Here is a 23,116-nt window from a genome sequence, read left to right on the forward strand (position 1 = left end):
AGTCTATGGGAGGGGATGGTCTTCTGTATTCTTCGGATCCTCCACAAGAAGATTACACCATCCCTCAGCAAGATGAGGTATATGGGAGTGAACATGGAGACCTAAAATGTACTCTGAGCTATAAGATGACATTCTCCTGTTCAAATTTGTTTTCCTTTTTAATGTATTCTATCTATTCTATTCTAAGCTATGAGAGGACATTGTTCTATGTAATCTCTTGTTCCTTTTTATTAAATATATTCTATCATCTTTGGGGTTTAGGGCGAAGAACTGAAAGACATCAAAGTTGAAGTTAAAGAGGAAGAAGAAGAGAGGTTGGTGAGTGGAGATCAGCAGTCTATGGAGGAGGGGGAGATGATTATGGAAAGTAAACAGGAGGAATCTTCTCTACATATGGACAAAAGTAAGTAAAAAACATTAAATGCAGAAACATTTTTTTCTACAAAAATTGGTACTCTTTTTTTTTTTTTTTTTTTTTTTTTTTTTTTATATATATATATATATATATTCTGAGATATAATATTAAGTCAGTAAAAAACATTACTTGGTGGCATACTATTCAACATTTTTAAAGCTCTTCTTAAAAGAATACTTTCTTTATACAGAGATTAAAACATTTTTCCCTCCAAAAAAATACACAGTCTGTTCTTCCCATGTTAAATAATTTCACATCCTTTATTAGGAAAAAGAAAAACATTAAGAAGCCTGGACTGTTGACAGTAAGAACATCAACGATGTATCTACCCCTCAACCCAACATTCCCTACACATATGGTACCGGAATTGTAGGCCATATGATATAGAAATCTCCAGTCCTGTATAATGTAATCTTTGTAATTACACAATACCCGGTGTACCCAGCAAATGAGGAGGAGATACTGTACACCATATGAAAGGTCCATCTCCATTCCTCAATATAACGTCATGTTCCCAAAAAATGAGAAGGAGATACTGTACACCATATGAAAGGTCCATCTTCATTCCTCAATATAACGTCATGTTCCCAACAAATGAGGAGGAGATACTGTACACCATATGTAAGGTCCATCTCCATTCCTCAATATAACGTCATGTTCCCAACAAATGAGGAGGAGATACTGTACACCATATGAAAGGTCCATCTCCATTCCTCAATATAACGTCATGTTCCTAACAAATGAGGAGGAGATACTGTACACCATATAAAAGGTCCATCTCCATTCCTCAATATAATGTCATGTTCCCAACAAAGGAGGAGGAGATACTGTACACCATATGAAAGGTCCACCTCCATTCCTCTACATAACGTCATGTTCCCAACAAATGAGGAGGAGATGCTGTACACCATATGAAAGGTCTATCTCCATTCCTCAATATAACGTCATGTTCCCAACAAATGGGGTGGAGATACTGTACACCATATGAAAGGTCCATCTCCATTCCTCAATATAACGTCATGTTCCTAACAAATGAGGAGATACTGTACACCATATGAAAGGTTCATAACTATTAAAGGTCTGTTTCCATTCTCACAGTAACAATGTCATCAATGCACAAAAACTGTTACCCAGTGTGGTTTGGGTGTATTATTTTCTATGTGGTTTGTTTTCATATCTTTCTATTATGATTGCACCTAATACGATGACGGAGGACTTTGTAGTTGGTAAAAGTTACAGCAAAATAATTGACTCCCGAATGCAAGACTAGAAGAATTCTTCTAACACTTTTTTAAACATTCCTTTCCAACAGATGGACACTGTGTACGGAATATGAATACCTCAGAGGAAGATCCTATTATATTACCAGATTATGGAGAAGATAACGGGAGAGCACAACATTCTCCAAAAACAAGTTCTTTTGGTCAAAAAATACATCACAGATCTTATTGTTTGGCAAAATCAATGGATCCCTCTAATCTTGAGGAATCCTCTATTCATTCACATAATATGACTTCAGATATACATCTTAAATCTTACAGTGTGGATAGAGCAGCAGATCCATCCAATCCCAAGGAGTCTTCTTTATATGATGAAGGAATTCATATAGGAGACAACCCATTGACCTATTTAGAGTGTGGGAAACCTTTCACTGACAACAGAGCACTTCCTAAACATCAGGGAACTCACACAGGTGAACATCCTTCTTCCTCTTTGGAGTGTGGGGATTGTTCTACTAAGAAAGGAGAATATCCTACACACCAGACAAATGACATAGGTGAGCGTTCCTTTTCCTGTTCAGAGTGTGGGAAATGTTTCAACAGGAAAGGAAAACTTGATGCACACCAGAGAATTCACACCGGTGAGCGTCCTTTTCTCTGTTTAGAGTGTGGGAAAGGTTTCACTAAAAAAGAAAAACTTATTATACACCAGAGAATTCACACTGGTGAGCGTCCTTTTCTCTGTTTAGATTGTGGGAAAGGTTTCACTATGAAAGAAAAACTTACTGCACACCAGAGAACTCACACGGGTGAGCGTCCTTTTTCTTGTTTAGAGTGTGGAAAATGTTTCACTCAGAAAAATATCCTCCTTACACACCACAGAATTCACAAGGGCGAGCGTCCTTTTTCCTGTTCTGAGTGCGGGAAATGTTTCACAGAGAAAAGAGGCTTTCTTAGACACCAGAAAATTCATACAGATGAGCGTCCTTTTTCCTGTTCAGAGTGTGGGAAATGTTTCAGTCAGAAAAGAATCCTCCTAATACATCAAAGATATCACACAGGTGAGCGTCCTTTTTCATGTTCTGAGTGTGGGAAATGTTTCACGGAGAAAGGAGGCCTTCTTAGACACCGGAAAATTCATACAGATGAGCGTCCGTTTTCCTGCTCCGAGTGTGGGAAATGTTTTATTGTGAAAGATAAACTTCTTAGACACCAGACAACTCATACACATGAGCGTCCCTTTTCCTGTTCAGAGTGCGGAAAATGTTTCACTCAAAAAAGAATCCTCCTTATACACCAGAGAATTCACACAGGTGAGCGTCCTTTTTCCTGTTCAGAGTGCGGGAAATGTTATACAGAGAAAGGAGGCCTTCATAGACACCAGAAAATTCATACACAATGAGAGTCCCTTTTCATGATCCGAGTGCTAGAAATGTTTTAATGAGAAAACAGAACTTCTTATACACCAGAAAAGTCACACAGGTGAGCACCCTTTCAAGTGCGGGAAATGTTTAATGCAGAAAATAGACCTTCTAGCACACAGGGAAATTCACATGGATGAGCGCCCAGTTTTCTGTTTTGACTTTGGGAAATGTTTTACTCAGAATAGCGTAATACGTCACGAGGGTGACTATCCTGTTTTATGTTCAAAGTGTGGAACACATTCGTGGAAAGAGAGCCTGGTTGGACACCAGAAAATTCACTGATGTAGCAAAGAAAGATACAAAGTCAGTAAACCATTTTCTGTGAAATAGTATTCTATATTTCTACAGCTCTTCCAGCAAAGAATCCTTTCTGTATACAGAAGGTAAACTTTTTTTCCCCCAAAACACACTGTTTGTGCTGCCCTGACTCCACACAGAGAACTTCACATTATTCAGTAAGGAAAAGATTTTGAAACCATAACGGTTGACAATAAGAATATTATTGATGCTCCTACCCCACCTTCCAACGGTCCCAACAATGGTGGTGAAGGTACTGTAGGCTAAAAAGGTATACAGATCTACAGTTCTCCCTCAAAAACCTTTAAATTTACCACACTATCCAATGTTTCCAACAAATGAGGAGGAGATACTGTACACCCTATGAAAGGTCCATCTCCATTCCTCAATATAACGTCATGTTCCCAACAAATGAGGAGGAGATACTGTACACCATATGAAAGGTCCATCTCCATTCCTCAATATAACGTCATGTTCCCAACAAATGAGGAGGAGATACTGTACACCATATAAAAGGTCCATCTCAGTGAAAGAATCATATCAATATGAAAAACTCCTAAGCCAATCCCTGCCCAATACCAAAACATTTGAATCTAGGTGGCTCACTTGGGAAATCGACATAAATCAGTAGACTTAGAGCAAAACACATCTGGGTCTTGGCGAGGGCGGCCGGCTCCCCTCGGGACGTAACAGAGCTCCCAGTTGGGTGTCCCGGGGAGAGTTGGGCACGTTTCCAAAACGGTACTGTTTGAATCGTAATGTTGACGTGTCTCATATGGTTATACGTGTGATTTAATTATTTTAAATATGTAACCGCATTATCGACCAGGAACTTTTCATTGTTTCCTTGTATGTATTCTCATACTGTTCTACTGTTATTCTTGTTTAAAAAATAATAAAAAATAAAATAAATAAATAAAAGGTCCATCTCCATTCTTAAATTTAATGGCACATTCCCAACACAGGAGGAGATACTGTACACCATATGAAAGGCCCATCCCCATTCCTCAATATAACGTCATGTTCTCAACAAATGAGGAGGAGATACTGTACACCATATAAAAGGTCCATCTCCATTCCTCAATATAATGTCATGTTCCCAACAAATGAGGAGGAGATACTGTACACCATATGAAAGGTCCATCTCCATTCCTCAATATAACATCATGTTCTCAACAAATGAGGAGGAGATACTGTACACCATATGAAAGGTCCATCTCCATTCCTCAATATAACATCATGTTCTCAACAAATGAGGAGGAGATACTGTACACCATATAAAAGGTCCATCTCCATTTCTCAATATAACGTCATGTTCCCAACAAATGAGGAGGAGATACTGTACACCATATGAAAGGTCCATCTCCATTCCTCAATATAACGTCATGTTCCCAACAAATGAGGAGGAGATACTGTACACCATATAAAAGGTCCATCTCCATTTCTCAATATAACGTCATGTTCCCAACAAATGAGGAGGAGATACTGTACACCATATGAAAGGTCCATCTCTATTCCTAAATTTAACATTATGTTCCCAACAAATTAGGAGATACTGTACACCAGGGCTCAAAATTTAAAGTCCTGAGCTACTAGCCAGGCCTTAAGGGTTACTCGCCACCAGTTGCCCCACCCAACCCCTACCATGCCCCGCCCCTAATCCCGCCTCTAAACACACCCTCATAAGTTATCTCAAAATTACACTGTTAAATGTTTTTGAATTAATGCAGAAGTTACAAAAATAAATATTAATAACAACGTTTTCAGTGCCCATCAGTGCAGCCTCATCAGTACCCATCAAGGGTCTGGAGGGTGGGGGGCTGAAGAGCACTGGGGGGGGGCTAAAGGGGGGGCTGAAGAGCACTAAGGGGCTGGAGGGGGGCTGAAGAGCGCTGGGGGGGGCTGAGAGCACTAAGGGGCTGGAGGAGTGGGCTGAAGAGCACTGGGGGGGCTGAGAGCACTAAGGGGCTGGAGGAGTGGGCTGAAGAGCACTGGGGGGGAACTGGAGGGGTGGACTGAAGATCACTGGGGGGACTGAAGATCACTGGGGGGACTGGAGGGGTGGACTGAAGAGCACTAAGGGGCTGGAGGGGTGGGCTGAAGAGCACTGGGGGGGCTGGAGGGGTGGGCTGAAGGGGTGGGCTGAAGAGCACTGGGGGGGCTGGAGGGATGGGCTGAAGAGCACTGGGGGGGCTGGAGGGATGGGCTGAAGAGCACTGGGGGGGGGCTGGAGGGATGGGCTGAAGAGCACTGGGGGGGCTGGAGGGATGGGCTGAAGAGCACTGGGGGGGCTGGAGGGATGGGCTGAAGAGCACTGGGGGGGCTGGGGGGATGGGCTGAAGAGCACTGGGGGGGCTGGGGGGATGGGCTGAAGAGCACTGGGGGGGCTGGAGGGGTGGGCTGAAAAGCACTGGGGGGGCTGGAGGGGTGGACTGAAGATCACTGGGGGGACTGGAGGGGTGGACTGAAGATCACTGGGGGGACTGGAGGGGTGGACTGAAGATCACTGGGGGGACTGGAGGGGTGGACTGAAGAGCACTAAGGGGCTGGAGGGGTGGGCTGAAGAGCACTGGGGGGCTGGAGGGTGGGCTGAAGAGCACTGGGGGGGCTGGAGGGGTGGGCGGAAGAGCACTGGGGGGGCTGGAGGGGTGGACTGAAGAGCACTGGGGGGCTGGAGGGGGGGCTGAAGAGCACTGGGAGGGCTGAAGAGGGAGGGGCTGTACAGCACTGGGGGGCCAGCAAAAGAAAAAACGAAGTTGGATAGCAGGAGCGGTGGGGCGGCTGCATATAGAGGAATTGATCTTTGCATATTCCTCCTGCAGTTGCTCAATGCCTGCAGAGAGGAGAATCAGGCATCCAGCTGGAAAGATCAATTCCTCTATATGCAGCCGCCCCACTGCTCCTCCTATCCAGTCACACAGGGAGGCTGCTAAATCCTTGGACACTCACCTGCTTCCAGCACCCATGAGCAGCGCAGCACAGACCGAGGGAGCAGCTGCCTTCACAGGAGATGATCGGCGCGAGTACCGGTGTAGCTCTGGGAGATCGATTTTCACGCCGGCTTGACACCCCCCATCGGTATGCGGCCGGATAATGTCAGAGCGGCGGATCATCCCGCTGTAATAGCTTCGATTGTCGCCTTTGATAGACGTCACATGTCCTGGTTGGCCAGGTGTTCTGTCTATCAAAAAAGCCGGGCTAGGAGGCGGGACTGTGTGTGTCAGCGAATGCCCCGCAATTACAATCGAAGCTATTACAGCGGGATGATCCGCCGCTCTGACATTGTCCGGCTTTCCTCTCCTCTCTTCCCCAGAGCTCGCCCAACATAATTTTCCACTCGCAAAATGCGACCAGGCGAGTGGAAAATTTGAGGGCTGCTGTACACCATATGAAAGGTCCATCTACATTCCTCAATATAACATCATGTTCCCAACAAATGAAATAGAGGAAGATTTGTTGCATTATCATAGATATACTGACTTTTATCTAGTTTGGTTTGATTGAACTGTATCCTTTATCTGATTTGTATTTATACTTTTTGTTATAATTGCTCCCCATTCCATGCCAGAATTCTGTGAAACTGTTGAGTGCTGTACCAACATATATGACTCCTGAAAGCTAAACATGAAGCATATTTTAATGTTTATAAATAAATTGCTTTGCAACAAATGGTCTCCAAGAATAAATTCTATTGGTCAAAATGTATGTCACGGAACTTACCATTTGAAGAGATCAATTGATCCTTCTAGTCTTGACGAAACTTCTAATTAATGACATACTGTTAAACTAAATATACCTCTGTTATTCCACAGTGTAATTAGATCAGCAGATCCATCTAATCCTATGGAATCTTCTTCATGCCATGAAGGAGTTTACACAATAGAGCTTTGAGAATGTATATAGGTATACAAGCAGGTTACCCTGGCGGAATACGCAGGCTCAACCGAGGTCCAGGGTCTAAACACTAACTGGTATTGACTAGAGCTCCTGATGGTGGAAACGAGTTTTGCTGCATTTAGGGAATTAGGTTGTGGCTCTCAGGATCGCCTCACCAGGAGGAGAGCAAGCCAGGGTCCAGTAGCAGATATAGCAGGTAGCGATTAAGTGATCAAGCAGAAGCATAGTCAGTAAACAAGTGGTTGCAGGTTGGGAATAAGCCGAAGCGTAGTCAAGGAACAAGCCAAAGGTCAGTAACAAGTGGTTGCAGGTTGGGAATAAGCAGAAGTATAGTCAAGGAACAAGCCAAAGGTCGGTAACAAGTAGCTGCAGGTTGTGATCAAGCAGAAGCATAGTAGAAGAACAAGCCAAAGGTTTGTAACAAGTGGTTGCAGGTTGGGATCAAGCAGAAGCATAGTCAAGGAACAAGCCAAAGGTCGCTAACAAGTGGTTGCAAGTTGGGATCAAGCAGAAGCGTAGTCGAGGAACAACCCTAAGGTCAGTAATGGCACTTTTCCACTGCAAGTACCGGCTCGGCTCCACTCGGCCCTGCTTGGCTCGGTTTGGTTTTCCACTGCATGGTATGGTGTTGGAACGGTTCGGTACGGTTTGCTTTTCCACTAAAGTAGTAAGTGGGTGGGATAACAACGATTCTCTGACCAATCAGTGGCTAGTAGTGACAAACAGTCAAGGCTGCATGCAAAGGATTGTGGGATATGGTACCGGTACAGCCCTCTTGGAACCACAAGCGAGGTGGCACTGTTTAAGCGAGCCGTACCGTTCGGTTCCATGTAGTGGAAAAGCGCCGCCGTACTGTACCGTACCGAACCGTTCCAACACCGTACCATGCAGTGGAAATGCGCAAAAGCGAGCCGAACCGTTCGGTTCCATGCAGTGGAAAAGTGCCATAACAAGTGGTTGCAGGTTGGGATCAAGCAGAAGAGTGGTTGAGGAAAAAACCAATGGTCGGTAACAAGTGCTTGCAAGCTGGGATCAAGTAAAAGCAAAGTCGCAGAAAAAGCCAATGGTCGGTAACAAGTGGTTGCAAGTTGGGATCCCGTGAAAGTATAGTCGCAGAAAAAGCAAATGGTCGGTAACAAGTGGTTGCAGGTTGAGATCAAGCGGAAGTGTAGGCAAGGAACAAGCCAATGGTTGGTAACAAATGGTTTCAGGTTGGGATTAGGCAGAAGTGCAGTCGAGGGACAAGTCAAAGGTCAGTAACGAGTGATTACAGCTTGTGATCAAGCAGAAGTGTAGTTGAGAAAGTAACGAGTGGTAGCAAAGATTTAAATGGCACAAAAGGGAGATATTGGCTGGAGAGAGCACAAACATTTTGCACACAGGAAGTTCAAAGGCATTGCTTAAATAGGAAGCTCATGGGAGGAGCAAAGGGTTTAAGAGAAACAAGGCAAGGTTGTCTCAGGCAAGGAGTTGTCCAGAAACTCTGGTGGCTCAACAAGAAGAGACACTGCCAGTTGTAGCAGTGGTTGCTGGTTCAGATCTGGGTCCTAACAAAAGCAAACCTAAGTTGTCCGTTAGACATCCCTATGGAGAGAGAACAGGAAAAGAGGGTATTGGCAAGAGAAGGGGAAAAAAAAGGGGTCGGGGTGAATGGATTTTTACTTCTCTAATAGAGCCTGAACAGACACCTAGATCCTTTCTCATGTTTAGAGTGGAAGAAAAACGACCATCTCAGACACCAAAGAAGTCCCACAGGTGAGCACCCCCATTATTATGAGAAAGGTTTTGTTTAGCAAGGAGCCTTCTTATACACCACAAAATTCACATGGTTGAGCATCCTTATTCCTGGTCAGAGTGCGGAAAACGTTTTACTTTGGACAGCTAAAAGTCACACAGGTGAGCAACCTTTCTCATGTTTAAAGTGGGGAAAATGTTTCATTTAGAAAGATGACCTTTTTACTCACCAGAGAATTCACAAAATGCTCTCTACTCTATGAGCCCGAGATTCTCCATGGGTGAGGGGGCAGATAGAACCAAGTGATGAACAAGGCAACACCAAGATGCCTTTGGGGATAGCGGGGTGGTGAAATAAGTAGTGTTTTGCAGACATTATTTCATTTTAATATGGACCGTAAAGCATCCGGAGTGTATACACCCACATGTGTGACTTTATATGTACATGGGCTGCATAGATAAAAACGAGAGGGAAATGAACAGCCTGGAAGGGAACTGAAACTAGAGCATGCTCAGTAGATGACAACTGCTCTGCAGAATCTTCAATTGCAGCGGGGACACAGACAAGAAGGGAGGGTCCGTGAATAGCAGGATCAACCAGGTTTTTGCAGAATACAGAAAACCAATCTCATGGTGACTAAGTGTTATGAGCATGTACTGACAGTTTTCAACTAAATGGGTTTAATGACACTTTAAACTATTATAGTATTGTTGTTTTTTTATTAATTTATTTTAAAGGGAGGTGATTTCATCTGAGGTATAATTTGTGCGTGACAACAAAAGAATGAGTAATGTGTATCGTGGTGATGATATTAAAAGCAACGTAAAAATATGCGAATATACTGTATATATGATTGTATTTCACAGAGAAAATGATTGTTTTTCTTTCTTTTGGTCTGCATTTATATGAGGTACAATCTGTATTAAACATTGTATGCAACAAAGTAGAATTCTGCACTACATAATGTAGACTGAAGGATCGATATTTTTCACAAAGAGGAGATCTGACCTAATCTGAGTGGAATGCGCACACAGGAAGTAATTTAAGGTGGACAGAGGAAGTGATGTCACACAGAAACAGGAAGTTCCGGGTGATAGTTGAGTTGGGAGGAAGTAGAGCGAAGACATTGCTGGAACTGGCAGCAGAGGAGGTAATAAGATATTATGTTATATTTACACCCAGTAACCAGTTTTTAGGCCGAATACATCCTAAATATAGAACCATTTATCCAACTGTCCATCCAGAGCCTCTGGTTTATAGACCGGATACATCCTAAATATAGAACCATTTATCCAGAGCCTCTGGTTTATTATTATTATTATATAGGATTCATATAGCGCCGACAGTTTACGCAGCACTTAACAACGTGAGGGTAGACAGTACAAATACAATACACTTTAATACAGTAGGAATCAGAGGGCCCTGCTCGTTAGAGCTTACACTCTAAGAGGGAGGGTCAAGAGATACAAGAAGTAAATAAAGGTAGAGTTTATAGACCAGATACATCCTAAATATATAACCATTCATCCAACTGTCCATCCAGAGCCTCTGGTTTATAGACCGGATACGTCCTAAATATAGATCCAAGTCAGTGTACACAGGGGGTCAGTGTATAGAGGTAAGTCAGTGTACACATGGGGTCAGTGTATAGAGGTAAGTCAGTGTACACAGGGAAGTCACTGTACACAGGGGGTCCGTGTATACAGGGAAGTCAGTGTACACAGGGGGTCAGTGTACACAGGGGGTCAGTGTACACAGGGGGTCAGTGTATACAGGGAAGTCAGTGTATACAGGGAAGTCAGTGTACACAGGGGGTCAGTGTATACAGGGAAGTCAGTGTACACAGGGGGTCAGTGTGTACAGGGAAGTCAGTGTACACAGGGGGTCAGTGTGTACAGGGAAGTCAGTGTATACAGGGGGTCAGTGTATACAGGGAAGTCAGTGTACACATGGGGTCAGTGTATACAGGGAAGTCAGTGTACACAGGGGGTCAGTGTATACAGGGGGTCAGTGTATACAGGGAAGTCAGTGTATACAGGGGGTCAGTGTATACAGAGTTCAGTGTGTGGAAGTCAGTGTATACAGAGTTCGGTGTGTAGAGAGGGCAGGACAAGTGTGTCCAGGGGGTGAATTTAATGTAGGATTCATTCCCTGGTTGCGATTATTTGTTATTTCTAATCAGACTAAAAAACCACGCCAAATATTTAGTATAATTTAGCCACACACACTTTTTGGCATCACCATCTCCCTGGTAGGGGCCGCAATGCTCTACTTTGCCCAGGGGCCCATGATGCTATTAAGACAGGATTATGGGAAGTCTTTAGTGACAGTTATTACTTTTGCTCTTTACACAGGATTATACACAAGATCACTGATCTGCTGACAGGAGAGGTGAGCGGTGCTGAGAATTCTGGGACATTATCCAGTAACAGACAAGGGATGTGTCTGGATGGTGACTGTATCATTGTGTGTGTCAGGTTCCTATAAGGTGTCAGGATGTCACTGTCTATTTCTCCATGGAGGAGTGGGAGTATTTAGAAGGACACAAGGATCTCTACAAGGACGTCATGATGGAGGATCAGCCGCCCCTCACATCACCGGGTAAGAGGAGACTTTATTGTAAAGGAGAGAGCAGTACGGAGGATCCACCTAGATCCCCCATCATCTGATAAACACATAGAAACAATGTATTCAGTCAGTGTGTGTGTTTCCTACAGATGGATCCAGTAATGGGAACCCACCAGAGAGATGTCCCCGTCCTCTGTATTCCCGGGATTCCACACAGGAAGATCACACCATCCCTCACCATCATCAGGTAGGTGGGACTGGGCGAGTAGAACTCAAAAATAATTCTAAGGTATGAGAGGAGGTCTTTCTGCGTAATCTTTTGTTTCTTTTTTAAAAATGTATTCTATCATCGTTGGGGTTTAGGGTGAAGAACTGAAAGACATCAAAGCTGAGATTAAAAAGGAAGAAGAAGAAGAGATGTTGGTGAGTGGAGATCAGCAGTCTATGGCAGGGGATGGTCCTCTGTACTCCTCGGATCCTCCAAAAGAAGATTACACCATCCCTCAGCAAGATGAGGTATACGAGAGTAAACATGGAGACCTAAACTCTGAGCTGTAGGATGACATTCTTCTGTTCAAATTTGTTTTCATTTTTAATGTATTCTATCTATTCTAAGCTATGAGAGGACATTGTTCTATGTAATCTCTTGTTCCTTTTTATTAAATGTATTTTATCATCTTTGTGGTTTAGGGTGAAGAACTGAAAGACATCAAAGTTGAGGTTAAAGAGGAAGAAGAAGAGACGTTGGTGAGTGGAGATCAGCAGTCTATGGAGGAGGGGGAGATGATTATGGAAATTAAACAGGAGGAATCTTCTCTAAAAATGGACACAAGTAAGTAAAAAACATTAAATGCAGAAACATTTTTTTCTACAAAAATTGGTACTCTTTTTTTTTTTTTTTTTTTATATTTTCTGAGATATAATATTAAGTCAGTAAAAAACATTACCAGTGGCATACTATTCAACATTTTTAAAGCTCTTCTTAAAAGAATACTTTCTTTATACAGAGGTTAAAACATTTTTCCCTCCAAAAAATACACAGTCTGTTCTTCCCATGTTAAATAATTTCACATCCTTTATTAGGAAAAAGAAAAAGATTAAGAAGCCTGGACTGTTGACAGTAAGAACATCAACGATGTATCTACCCCTCAACCCAACATTCCCTACACATATGGTACCGGAATTGTAGGCCATATGATATAGAATTTTCCAGTCCGGTCTAATGTAATTACACAATACCCGATGTACCCAACAAATGAGGAGGAGATACTGTACACCATATGAAAGGTCCATCTCCATTTATCAATATAACGTCATGTTCCCAACAAATGAGAAGGAGATACTGTACACCATATGAAAGGTCCATAACTGTTAAAGGTCTGTTTCCATTCTAACAGTAACAATGTCATCAATGCACAAAAACTGTTACCCAGTGTGGTTTGGGTGTATTATTTTCTATGTGGTTTGTATTCATATCTTTACATAGTTAATGAGGTTGAAAAAAGACATCAGTCCATCCAGTTCAACCTATGATGTGTGTGTGTGTGTGTGTCTACTGTTAACCGTACATTGTATACCCCTGTATGTTGTACGTTGTATACCCCTGTATGTTGTACATTGTATACCCCTGTATGTTGTACATTGTATACCACCTGTATGTTGTGGTCTTTAAGGTGCCCATCTAATAGTTTTTTGAAACTATCGATGCTCCCTGCTGATATGACTGTTTGCGGAAGAGAATTCCACATCCTTACCGCTCTCACAGTGAAGAACCCCTTACGTATTTTAAGGTTAAACCGCCTTTCCTCTAGTTTTAGTGAGTGACTACTTTATTTATTGTATTTACTTTCTCTGAATAGGTTTTTCCATATGCTAGGGTTGCCAGTACAGTATTAGTAAATTGATATCATATCCCCCCTCAATCGTTTCTTCTTCAGGGAGAATAAGTTCAGTGCTTGTAGTCTTTCCTCATAGCTGATGTCCTCCATTCCCCTAATTATTTTTGTTGCTCTTCTCTGGACTCTCTCCAGTTCCAGCACGTCCTTCCTGAGGACCGGTGCCCAGAACTGGACAGCATACTCCAGATGTGGCCGGACCAGAGTCTTGTAGAGTGGGAGAATAATCTCTTTATTTCTGGAGTGAATCCCCTTTTTTATACATCCCAGTATTCTGTTGGCTTTGCTTGCGGCGGCTTGGCATTGCATGCCACTGCCAAGCTTGTTGTCTACCAGTACCCCTAAGTCCTTTTCCATCCTAGACTCACCCAGAGGTTCCCCCCCTAGTGAGTAGCTTGCTTTCTGGTTTCTGGCACCCAAGTGCATTACTTTACATTTTTCAACATTGAACCTCATCTGCCATGTAGTTGCCCACCCCATAATTTTTTTCAGGTCCGCTTGTAAGGTTTCCACATCCTGCTTAGAAGATAATGGCATGCTTAGTTTAGTATCATCTGCAAATACTGAGATTGTACTAGATATCCCCTCCTCTAGATCATTTATGAATAAATTAAACAGGATTGGTCCCAGGACAGAACCCTGGGTGACCCCACTTTCCACACCCACCCAATCTGAGTACTCCCCATTAATCACCACCCTTTGCAACCTCCCTTGGAGCCAGTTCTCTATCCAGGTACTCACCTTATGGTCCATACCTACCTTCCTTAGTTTGTACAGTAAGCGTTTGTGGGGAACGGTGTCAAAGGCCTTTGCAAAGTCCAGATACACCACATCCACAGGCTTACCTTTATCTAGGTGGCAGCTCACTTCATCGTAGAAGGTTAATAGATTGGTTTGGCAAGAACGATTTTTCATGAATCCATGCTGATTACTACTAATAATACCGTTTTTATTACTAAAGTTTTGTATGTGGTCCCTTAACATCCCCTCCAAAATCTTGCAGACTACTGATGTTAGGCTGACCGGCCTATAGTTACCCGGGATATATCTCGGCCACTTTTTAAATATTGGTACCACGTTGGCTTTTTTCCAGCTGGCACCATACCCATCTGTAAACTATCCTTAAAGATCAAGAATAATGGTCTGGCAATCACCTGGCTGAGCTCTTTAAGAACCCTCGGGTGCAAGCCATCCGGTCCCGGTGATTTATTTATGTTAAGTTTCTCTAGTTTAGTTCTAAGTCTATCTTCTGTTAGCCATGGCGGTATTTCCTGAGGTGTGTTGTTTAGTTTGGCATTACAAGCTGGGTTAGTGTAGCCCCCCAATTCTTTTGTGAAGACTGAAGAGAAGAAATTATTTAACACTTCCGCCTTTTCTCTGTCCTCTGTGGCCAAAACTCCCTTATCGTCTTTTATGGGGCCAATGTGTTCTGGCCTCGCTTTCTTACTGTTTATATACTTAAAGAATTTCTTGGGGTTCTTTTTACTCTCTTCCGCTATATGTCTCTCATGTTCTATTTTAGTCGCCCTGATTTCGTCTTTACATTTCTTATTACACTCTTTGTAAAGCTTAAATGCTGCCAATGACCCCTCAGTCTTGTATTTTTTGAAGGCCTTTTTCTTAGCACTAATATGCATTTTTATGTTGGAGTTTAGCCACCCAGGGTTTAGTTTTGCTCTTTTTAATGTATTTCCCTTTGGAATGCACTGGCCAATCCCTTTGTTTAGTATGCTTTTGAAGCACTCCCATTTTTCCTCCGTGTACTTTGTTCCCAGGGTTCTATCCCATTTGATATTTTCTAGCAGAGAGCGCAGTTTTGGGAAATCGGCTCTTTTGAAATTCAGTATCCTTATATTGCCCTTGTGTTTACTATTACTATAATTAATACTGAAACTTATTGACCTATGGTCACTGTTTCCTAAGTTGCCCCGTATTTCTATATCCGTGATCAGGTCTGTATTGTTAGTAATCAGTAGGTCAAGTACCGCATTGTTTCTTGTCGGTGCATTCACCATCTGACCCATGAAATTGTCCTGCAAAACATTTAGGAACTGCCGAGCCTTGGCTGAATGCGCGGTTCCTTCTGCCCAGTCTATATCTGGATAATTAAAGTCCCCCATTATAATGACATTTCCCATCCTTGCTGCCAATCCCATCTGTAAAAGGAGGTCCGCCTCCCCCTCCTCCCTCTGGTTGGGGGGCCTATAGCATTAGCCCAATATTACCTTCCCCACCGTGCCTTCCCTTTAAAGTTCTACCCATAGGGATTCTGCCTCGTCCATAGCTCCACTATTAATATCATACCTCATATTTACCTGTACACTGTTCTTAATATACAGACATACCCCCTCCCCCTTTTTTACCTTCTAGATCTCTGCGATAAAGGGAATACCCCTGAATGGTCGCCATCCAGTCATGAGAGCTGTCAAACCAAGTCTCTGTTATCCCCACAAAATCTAAGTCCTCCTCAAACATCAGCAGCTCCAGCTCTCCCATCTTGTTGGCCGGGCTTCTGGCATTGGTATACAAGCCTCGTAATCTTGATCGGTTACAAATATCCTCATTTGATGTTTTTAGGCTGCTCTTGTGATTTCTCCCCCTACCCCTCCTGGGTTTAGGAGCTCCAAACACTCTACCGCTAATGTCCCCATTTCTACCCTCTGGATCTTGCTTTCCACTGGCTAATTCTACATCTCCCCCCTACCCTCCCCCCCATCACCTAGTTTAAAAGCCCCTCTAACTTTTCGGCCATCTTCTGCAATCTTTCTGTTATGATTGCACCCAATACGATGACGGAGGTCTTTGTAGTTGGTAAAAGTTACATTAAAATAGGGCTGCAACGACGCGTCAACGTAGTCGACTACGAAAAATCGTCGACGTGCGTGAAAGGCGTCAACACGTGACGTCACACGCCCCCTGGCCGGACTCGCCTACCGGAATACCAAGATACGGCTGGACTGCAGCACCGCTTTAAGCATTGCCGGCCGGGCCGCTGCATTGATTGGGGCCGCTGCAGGCTCATCCCTCCCACTGTCCCACACAGACGAGATGTCACGTGCCACTCCAGCAGCAGCATGTGATCGCAGGTGAGCCTGAGGGGTCTGCACTGGGAGGGGGGGGCTTACTAAGTGGTCTGTACTAGGTGGGAGGGCTTACTGAGGGGTCTGCACTGGGAGGGGGGCTTACTAAGTGGTCTGTACTAGGTGGGAGGGCTTACTGTGGGGTCTGTACTGGGAGGGGGCTTACTGAGGGGTCTGCACTGGGAGGGGGGGCTTACTAAGTGGTCTGTACTGGGTGGGAGGGCTTACTGAGGGGTCTGCACTGGGAGGGGGGCTTACTAAGTGGTCTGTACTAGGTGGGAGGGCTTACTAAGGGGTCTGTACTGGGAGGGGGCTTACTGAGGGGTCTGCACTGGGAGGGGGGCTTACTAAGTGGTCTGTACTGGGTGGGAGGGCTTACTGTGGGGTCTGTACTGGGAGGGGGCTTACTGAGGGGTCTGTACTGGGAGAGGGGTTACTGAGGGGTCTGTACTGGGAGGGGGGCTTACTGAGGGGTCTGTACTGAGAGGGGGGCTTACTGAGGGGTCTGTACTGGGAGGGGGGCTTACTGAGGGGTCTGTGTTGGGAGGGGGGCTTACTGAGGGGTCTGTGCTGGAAGGGGGCTTACTGAGGGGTCTACTGGGAGGGGGGCTTACTGAGGGGTCTGTACTGGGAGGGGGGCTTACTGAGGGGTCTGTACTGGGAGGGGGGCTTACTGAGGGGTCTGTACTGAGAGGGGGGCTTACTGAGGGGTCTGTATTAATTACAGGATTAATTAGCTAATCAAAAAAACACTCAATTAAGCAAAAAAATAAATAAAATAAAAATAATCATTAGATTAGTCGACTAATCGTAAAAATAATCGATAGATTAGTCGACAGACAAATTAATCGTTAGTTGCAGCCCTACATCAAAATAATTGACTCCTGAATGCAAGACTAGAAGAATTCTTCTAACACTTTTTTAAACATTCCTTTCCAACAGATGGACACTGTGTACGGAATATGAATACCTCAGAGGAAGATCCTATTTTATTTCCAGATTATGGAGAAGATAATGGGAGAGCACAACATTCTCCAAGAATAAGTTCTTTTGGTCAAAAAATACATCACAGACCTCACTGTTTGGCAAAATCAATGGATCCCTCTAATCCTGAGGAATCCTCTATTCATTCACATAATATGACTTCAGATATACATCTTAAATCTTACAGTGTGGATAGATCAGCAGATCCATCTCATCCCAGTAAGTCTTCTTCATATGATGGAGGAATTCATATAGGAGACAACCCATTGACCTATTTAGAGTGTGGGAAACCTTTCACTGACAACAGAGCACTTCTTAGACACCAGGGAACTCACACACGTGAACATCCTTCTTCCTCTTTGGAGTGTGGGGATTGTTCCATTAAGAAAGGAGAATGTCCTACACACCAGACAAATGACATAGGTGAGCGTTCCTTTTCCTGTTCAGAGTGTGGGAAATGTTTCAACAGGCAAGCAAAACTTGATGCACACCAGAGAATTCACACTGGTGAGCATCCTTTTCTCTGTTTAGAGTGTGGGAAAGGTTTCACTAAGAAAGAAAAACTTACTGCACACCAGAGAACTCACACGGGCGAGCGTCGTTTTTCTTGTTTAGAGTGTGGGAAAGGTTTCACTAAGAAAAATATCCTCCTTACACACCACAGAATTCACACGGGCGAGCGTCCTTTTTTCTGTTCTGAGTGTGGGAAATGTTTCACAGAGAAAGGAGGCCTTCGTAGACACCAGAAAACTCATACACATGAGCGTCCTTTTTCCTGTTCAGAGTGTGGGAAATGTTTCAGTCGGAAAAGAAACCTCCTAATACACCAGAGAATTCACACTGGGGAGCGTCCTTTTTCCTGTTCTGAGTGCGGGAAATGTTTCACGGAGAAAGGAGGCCTTCTTAGACACCAGAAAACTCATACAGATGAGCGTCCTTTTTCCTGCTCCGAGTGTGGGAAATGTTTTATTGTGAAAGAAAAACTTCTTAGACACCAGAGATCTCACACAGGTGAACATCCTTCTTCCTCTTTGGAGTGTGGGGATTGTTCCATTAAGAAAGGAGAATGTCCTACACACCAGACAAATGACATAGGTGAGCGTTCCTTTTCCTGTTCAGAGTGTGGGAAATGTTTCAACGGGAAAGGAAAACTTGATGCACACCAGAGAATTCACACTGGTGAGCGTCCTTTTCTCTGTTTAGAGTGTGGGAAAGTTTTCACTAAGAAAGAAAAACTTATTATACACCAGAGAATTCACACCGGTGAGCGTCCTTTTCTCTGTTTAGAGTGTGGGAAAGGTTTCACTAAGAAAGAAAAACTTACTGCACACCAGAGAACTCACACGGGTGAGCGTCCTTTTTCTTGTTTAGAGTGTGGAAAATGTTTCACTCAGAAAAATATCCTCCTTAAACACCACAGAATTCACACGGGTGAGCGTCCTTTTTCCTGTTCTGAGTGCGGGAAATGTTTCACAGAGAAAGGAGGCCTTCTTAGACACCAGACAACTCATACACATGAGCGTCCTTTTTCCTGTTCAGAGTGCGGAAAATGTTTCACTCAGAAAAGAAACCTCCTAATACACCAGAGAATTCACACAGGTGAGCGTCCTTTTTCCTGTTCAGAGTGCGGGAAATGTTATACAGAGAAAGGAGGCCTTCACAGACACCAGAAAATTCATACACAATGAGCGTCCTTTTTCCTGATTCGAGTGCTGGGAAGGTTTTAATGAGAAAACAGAACTTCTTATAAACCAGAAAAGTCACACAGGTGAGCACCCTTTCAAGTGCGGGAAATGTTTAATGCAGAAAGTAGACCTTCTAACACACACGGAAATTTGCATGGATGAGCGCCCAGTTTTCTATTTTGACTGTCGGAAATGTTTCACTCAGAATAGCGTAATACGTCACGAGGGTGACTATCCTGTTTTATGTTCAAAGTGTGGAAAACATTCTTGGAAAGAGAGCCTGGTTGGACACCAGAAAATTCACTGATGTAGCAAAGAAAGATACAAAGTCAGTAAACCATTTTCTGTGAAATAGTGTTCTATATTTCTACAGCTCTTCCAGCAAAGAATCCTTTCTGTATACAGAAGGTAAACATTTTTTTCCCCCAAAACACACTGTCTGTGCTGCCCTGACTCCACACAGAGAACTTCACATTATTCAGTAAGGAAAAGATTATGAAACCATAACAGTTGACAATGAGAATATTGTTGATGCTACTACCCCACCTTCCAACGGTCCCAACAATGGTGGTGAAGGTACTGTAGACCAAAAGGTATACAGATCTCCAGTCCCCCCCCCAAAAAAAACAACCTTTACATTTACCACACTACCCAATGTTCCCAACAAATGAGGAGGAGATACTGTACACCATATGAAAGGTCCATCTCCATTCCTCAATATAACGTCATGTTCCCAACAAATGAGGAGGAGATACTGTACACCATATGAAAGGTCCATCTTCATTCCTCAATATAACGTCATGTTCCCAACAAATGAGGAGGAGATACTGTACACCATATGAAAGGTCCATCTCCATTCTTCAATATAACGTCATGTTTCCAACAAATGAGGTAGAGATACTGTACACCACAAGAAAGGTCCATCTCCGTTACTCAATATATTATCATGTTTCCAAAAAATGAGGAGGAGATACTGTACAATATATATGAAAGGTCCATCTCCATTCTTCAATATAACATCATGTCCCCAAAAAATGAGATACTGTACACCACATGAAAGGTCCATCTCCATTCCTCAATATAACGTCATGTTCCCAACAAAAGAGAAGATACTGTACACCACATGAAAGGTCCATCTCCATTCCTCAATATAACGTCATGTTCCCAACAAATGAGATAGAGGAAGATTTGTTTGCTTTATCATAGATATACTGACTTTTATCTAGTTTGGTTTGATTGAACTGTATCCTTTATCTGATTTGTATTTATACTTTTTGTTATAATTGCTCCCCATTCCATGCCAGAATTCTGTGAAACTGTTGAGTGCTGTACCAACATATATGACTCCTGAAAGCTAAACATGAAGCATATTTTAACATTTATTAATAAATTGCTTTGCAACAAATGGTCTCCAAGAATAAATTCTATTGGTCAAAATGTATGTCACAAACCTTACGATTTGGAGAGATCAATTGTTCCCTCTAATCTTGAGGAAACTTCTAATTAATGACATACTGTTAACCTAAATATACCTCTGTTATTCCACAGTGTAATTAGATCAGCAGATCCATCTAATCCTATTAAATCTTCTTCATGTCATGGTTACCCTGGCGGAATACGCAGGCTCACCCAAGGTTCAGGCTCTAAACACTAACTGGTATTGACTAGAGCTCCTTATGGGGGAAACGAGTATTGCTGCATTTAAGTATTAGGTTGCGGCTCTCAGGATCGCCCACCAGGAGGAGAGCAAGCCAGGGTCCAGTAGCAGATATAGCAGGTAGCGATTAAGCGATCAAGCAGAAGCATAGTCAGTAAACAAGCCAAAGGTTGCTAACAAGTGGTTGCAGGTTGGGATCAAGCAGAATCGTAGTCGAGGAACAAGCCAAAGGTCAGTAACAAGTGGTTGCAGGTTGGGAATAAGCAGAAGTATAGTCGAGGAACAAGCCAAAGGTCAGTAACAAGTGGCTGCAAGTTGGGATCAAACAGAAGCGTAGTCGAGGAACAAGCCAAAGGTTTGTAACAAGTGGTTCCAGGTTGGGATCAAGCAGAAGCGTAGTCGAGGAACAACCCTAAGGTCGGTAACAAGTGGTTGCAGGTTAGGATCAAGCAGAAGCGTAATCAAGGAACAAGCCAAAGGTCGGTAACAAGTGGTTGCAGGTTTGGATTAAGCAGAAGTATAGTCGAGTAACAAGCCAAAGGTCGCTAACAAGTGGTTGCAGGTTGGGATCAAGCAGAACGTAGTCGAGGAACATCCCTAAGGTCAGTAACAAGCAGAAGAGTGGTCGAGGAAAAAGCCAATGGTCGGTAACAAGTGGTTTCAGGTTGGGATCAAGCGGAGGTGTAGGCAAGGAACAAGCCAATGGTTGGTAACCAATGATTACAGGTTGGGATTAGGCAGAAGTGCAGTCGAGGGACAAGTCAAAGGTCAGTAACGAGGGATTACAGCTTGTGATCAAGCAGAAGTGTAGTTGAGAAAGTAACGAGTGGTAGCAAAGATATAGATGCCACAAAAGTGAGATATTGGCTGGAGAGAGCACAAAAAATTTTGCAAACAGGAAGTGCAAAGGCATTGCTTAAATAGGAAGTTCATGGGAGGAGCAAAGGAGTTGTCCAGAAACTCTGGTGGCTCAACAAGAAGAGACACTGCCAGTTGTAGCAGTGGTTGCTGGTTCAGATCTGGGTCCTAACAAAAGCAAACCTAAGTTGTCCGTTAGAAATCCCTATGGAGAGAGAACAAAAAAAGAGGGTATTAGCAAAAGAAGGGGAAAGAAAAGGGTTGGGGGAGAATGGATTTTTCTTCTATAATAGAGCCTGAACAGACACCTAGATCCTTTCTCATGTTTTGAGTGGAAGAAAAATGACTATCTCAGACACCAAAGAAGTCCCACAGGTGAGCACCCCCATTAGTATGGGAAAGGTTGTGTTTAGCAAGGGGCCTTCTTATACACCACAGAATTGACATGGTTGAGCATCCTTATTCCTGTTCAGAGTGCGAAACACTTTTTATTTGGGACAGCTAAAAGTCACACAGGTGAGCAACCTTTCTCGTGTTTAAAGTGTGGAAAATGTTTCATTTAGAAAGATGACCTTCTTACTCACCAGAGAATTCACAAAATGCTATCTACTCTATGAGCCCGAGATTCTCCATGGGTGAGGGGGCAGATAGAACCAAGTGATGAACAAGGCATCCTTTGGGGATAGCGGGGTGGTGGAATTAGTAGTGGTTTGCAGACATTATTTCATTTTAATATGGACCTTAAAGCACATGGAGTGTATACACCCACATGTGTGACTTTATAGTCACATGGGCTGCATAGATAAAACGAGAGGGAATAGCCTGGAAGGGAACGGAAACTAGAGTATGCTCAGTAGATGACAACTGCTCTACAGAATCTTCAACTGCAGCGGGGACACAGACAACAAGGGAGGGTCCGTGAACAGCAGGATCAACCAGGTTTTTGCAGAATACAGAAAACCAATCTCATGGTGACTAAGTGTTATGAGCATGTACTGACAGTTTTCAACTAAATGGGTTTAATGACACTTTAAAGTACTAATATAGTATTGTTGTTTTTTATTCATTTATTTTAAAGGTAGGTGATTTCATAGGTAGGTGAGGTATAATTTGTGCGTGACAACAAAAGAATGAGTAATGTGTATCGTGGTTATGATATTAAAAGCAACATAAAAATATGTGAATATACTGTATATTTGATTGTATTTCACAGAGAAAATGATTGTTTTTCTTTCTTTTTGTCTGCATTTATATGAGGTACAATCTGTATTAAACATTGTATGCAACAAAGTAGAATTCTGCACTACATAATATAGACTGCAGGATCAATATTTTCCACAAAGAGGAGATCTGACTTATGTGAGTGGAACGCGCACACAGGAAGTAATTTAAGGCGGACAG

At 43.2% G+C, this 23,116-nt stretch overlaps 3 protein-coding genes and 1 pseudogene across 4 annotated transcripts in view; all 4 read left to right on the plus strand.

The window, feature by feature from the left end:
• LOC309564402 (uncharacterized protein) overlaps positions 1-23,116 on the plus strand; it is an 880,901-nt gene that overhangs the window by 507,460 nt on the left and 350,325 nt on the right.
• Positions 1-23,116, plus strand: part of LOC309563414 (uncharacterized protein) — an 82,597-nt gene that overhangs the window by 12,434 nt on the left and 47,047 nt on the right. The window lies entirely within an intron of this gene.
• Positions 1,726-3,458, plus strand: LOC309562762 (uncharacterized protein). The gene has a single exon (XM_082267060.1). It carries the CDS (start codon positions 1,748-1,750, stop codon positions 3,035-3,037), a length of 1,290 nt encoding a protein of 429 aa, XP_082123186.1. The 5' UTR covers positions 1,726-1,747; the 3' UTR covers positions 3,038-3,458.
• Positions 17,443-19,810, plus strand: LOC309562682 (annotated as a pseudogene). Its single transcript has one exon. The product of its transcript is annotated as an uncharacterized misc_RNA (transcript).

This window comes from Pelophylax lessonae, assembly GCF_965119305.1.
Source record: "Pelophylax lessonae genome assembly, chromosome: 9".
Lineage (NCBI taxonomy): Eukaryota > Metazoa > Chordata > Amphibia > Anura > Ranidae > Pelophylax > Pelophylax lessonae.

Bases quoted from the DNA above. Each gene is read 5' to 3' on its own strand.
- LOC309562762 (XM_082267060.1), top strand. From the start codon at position 1,748: ATGAATACCTCAGAGGAAGATCCTATTATATTACCAGATTATGGAGAA.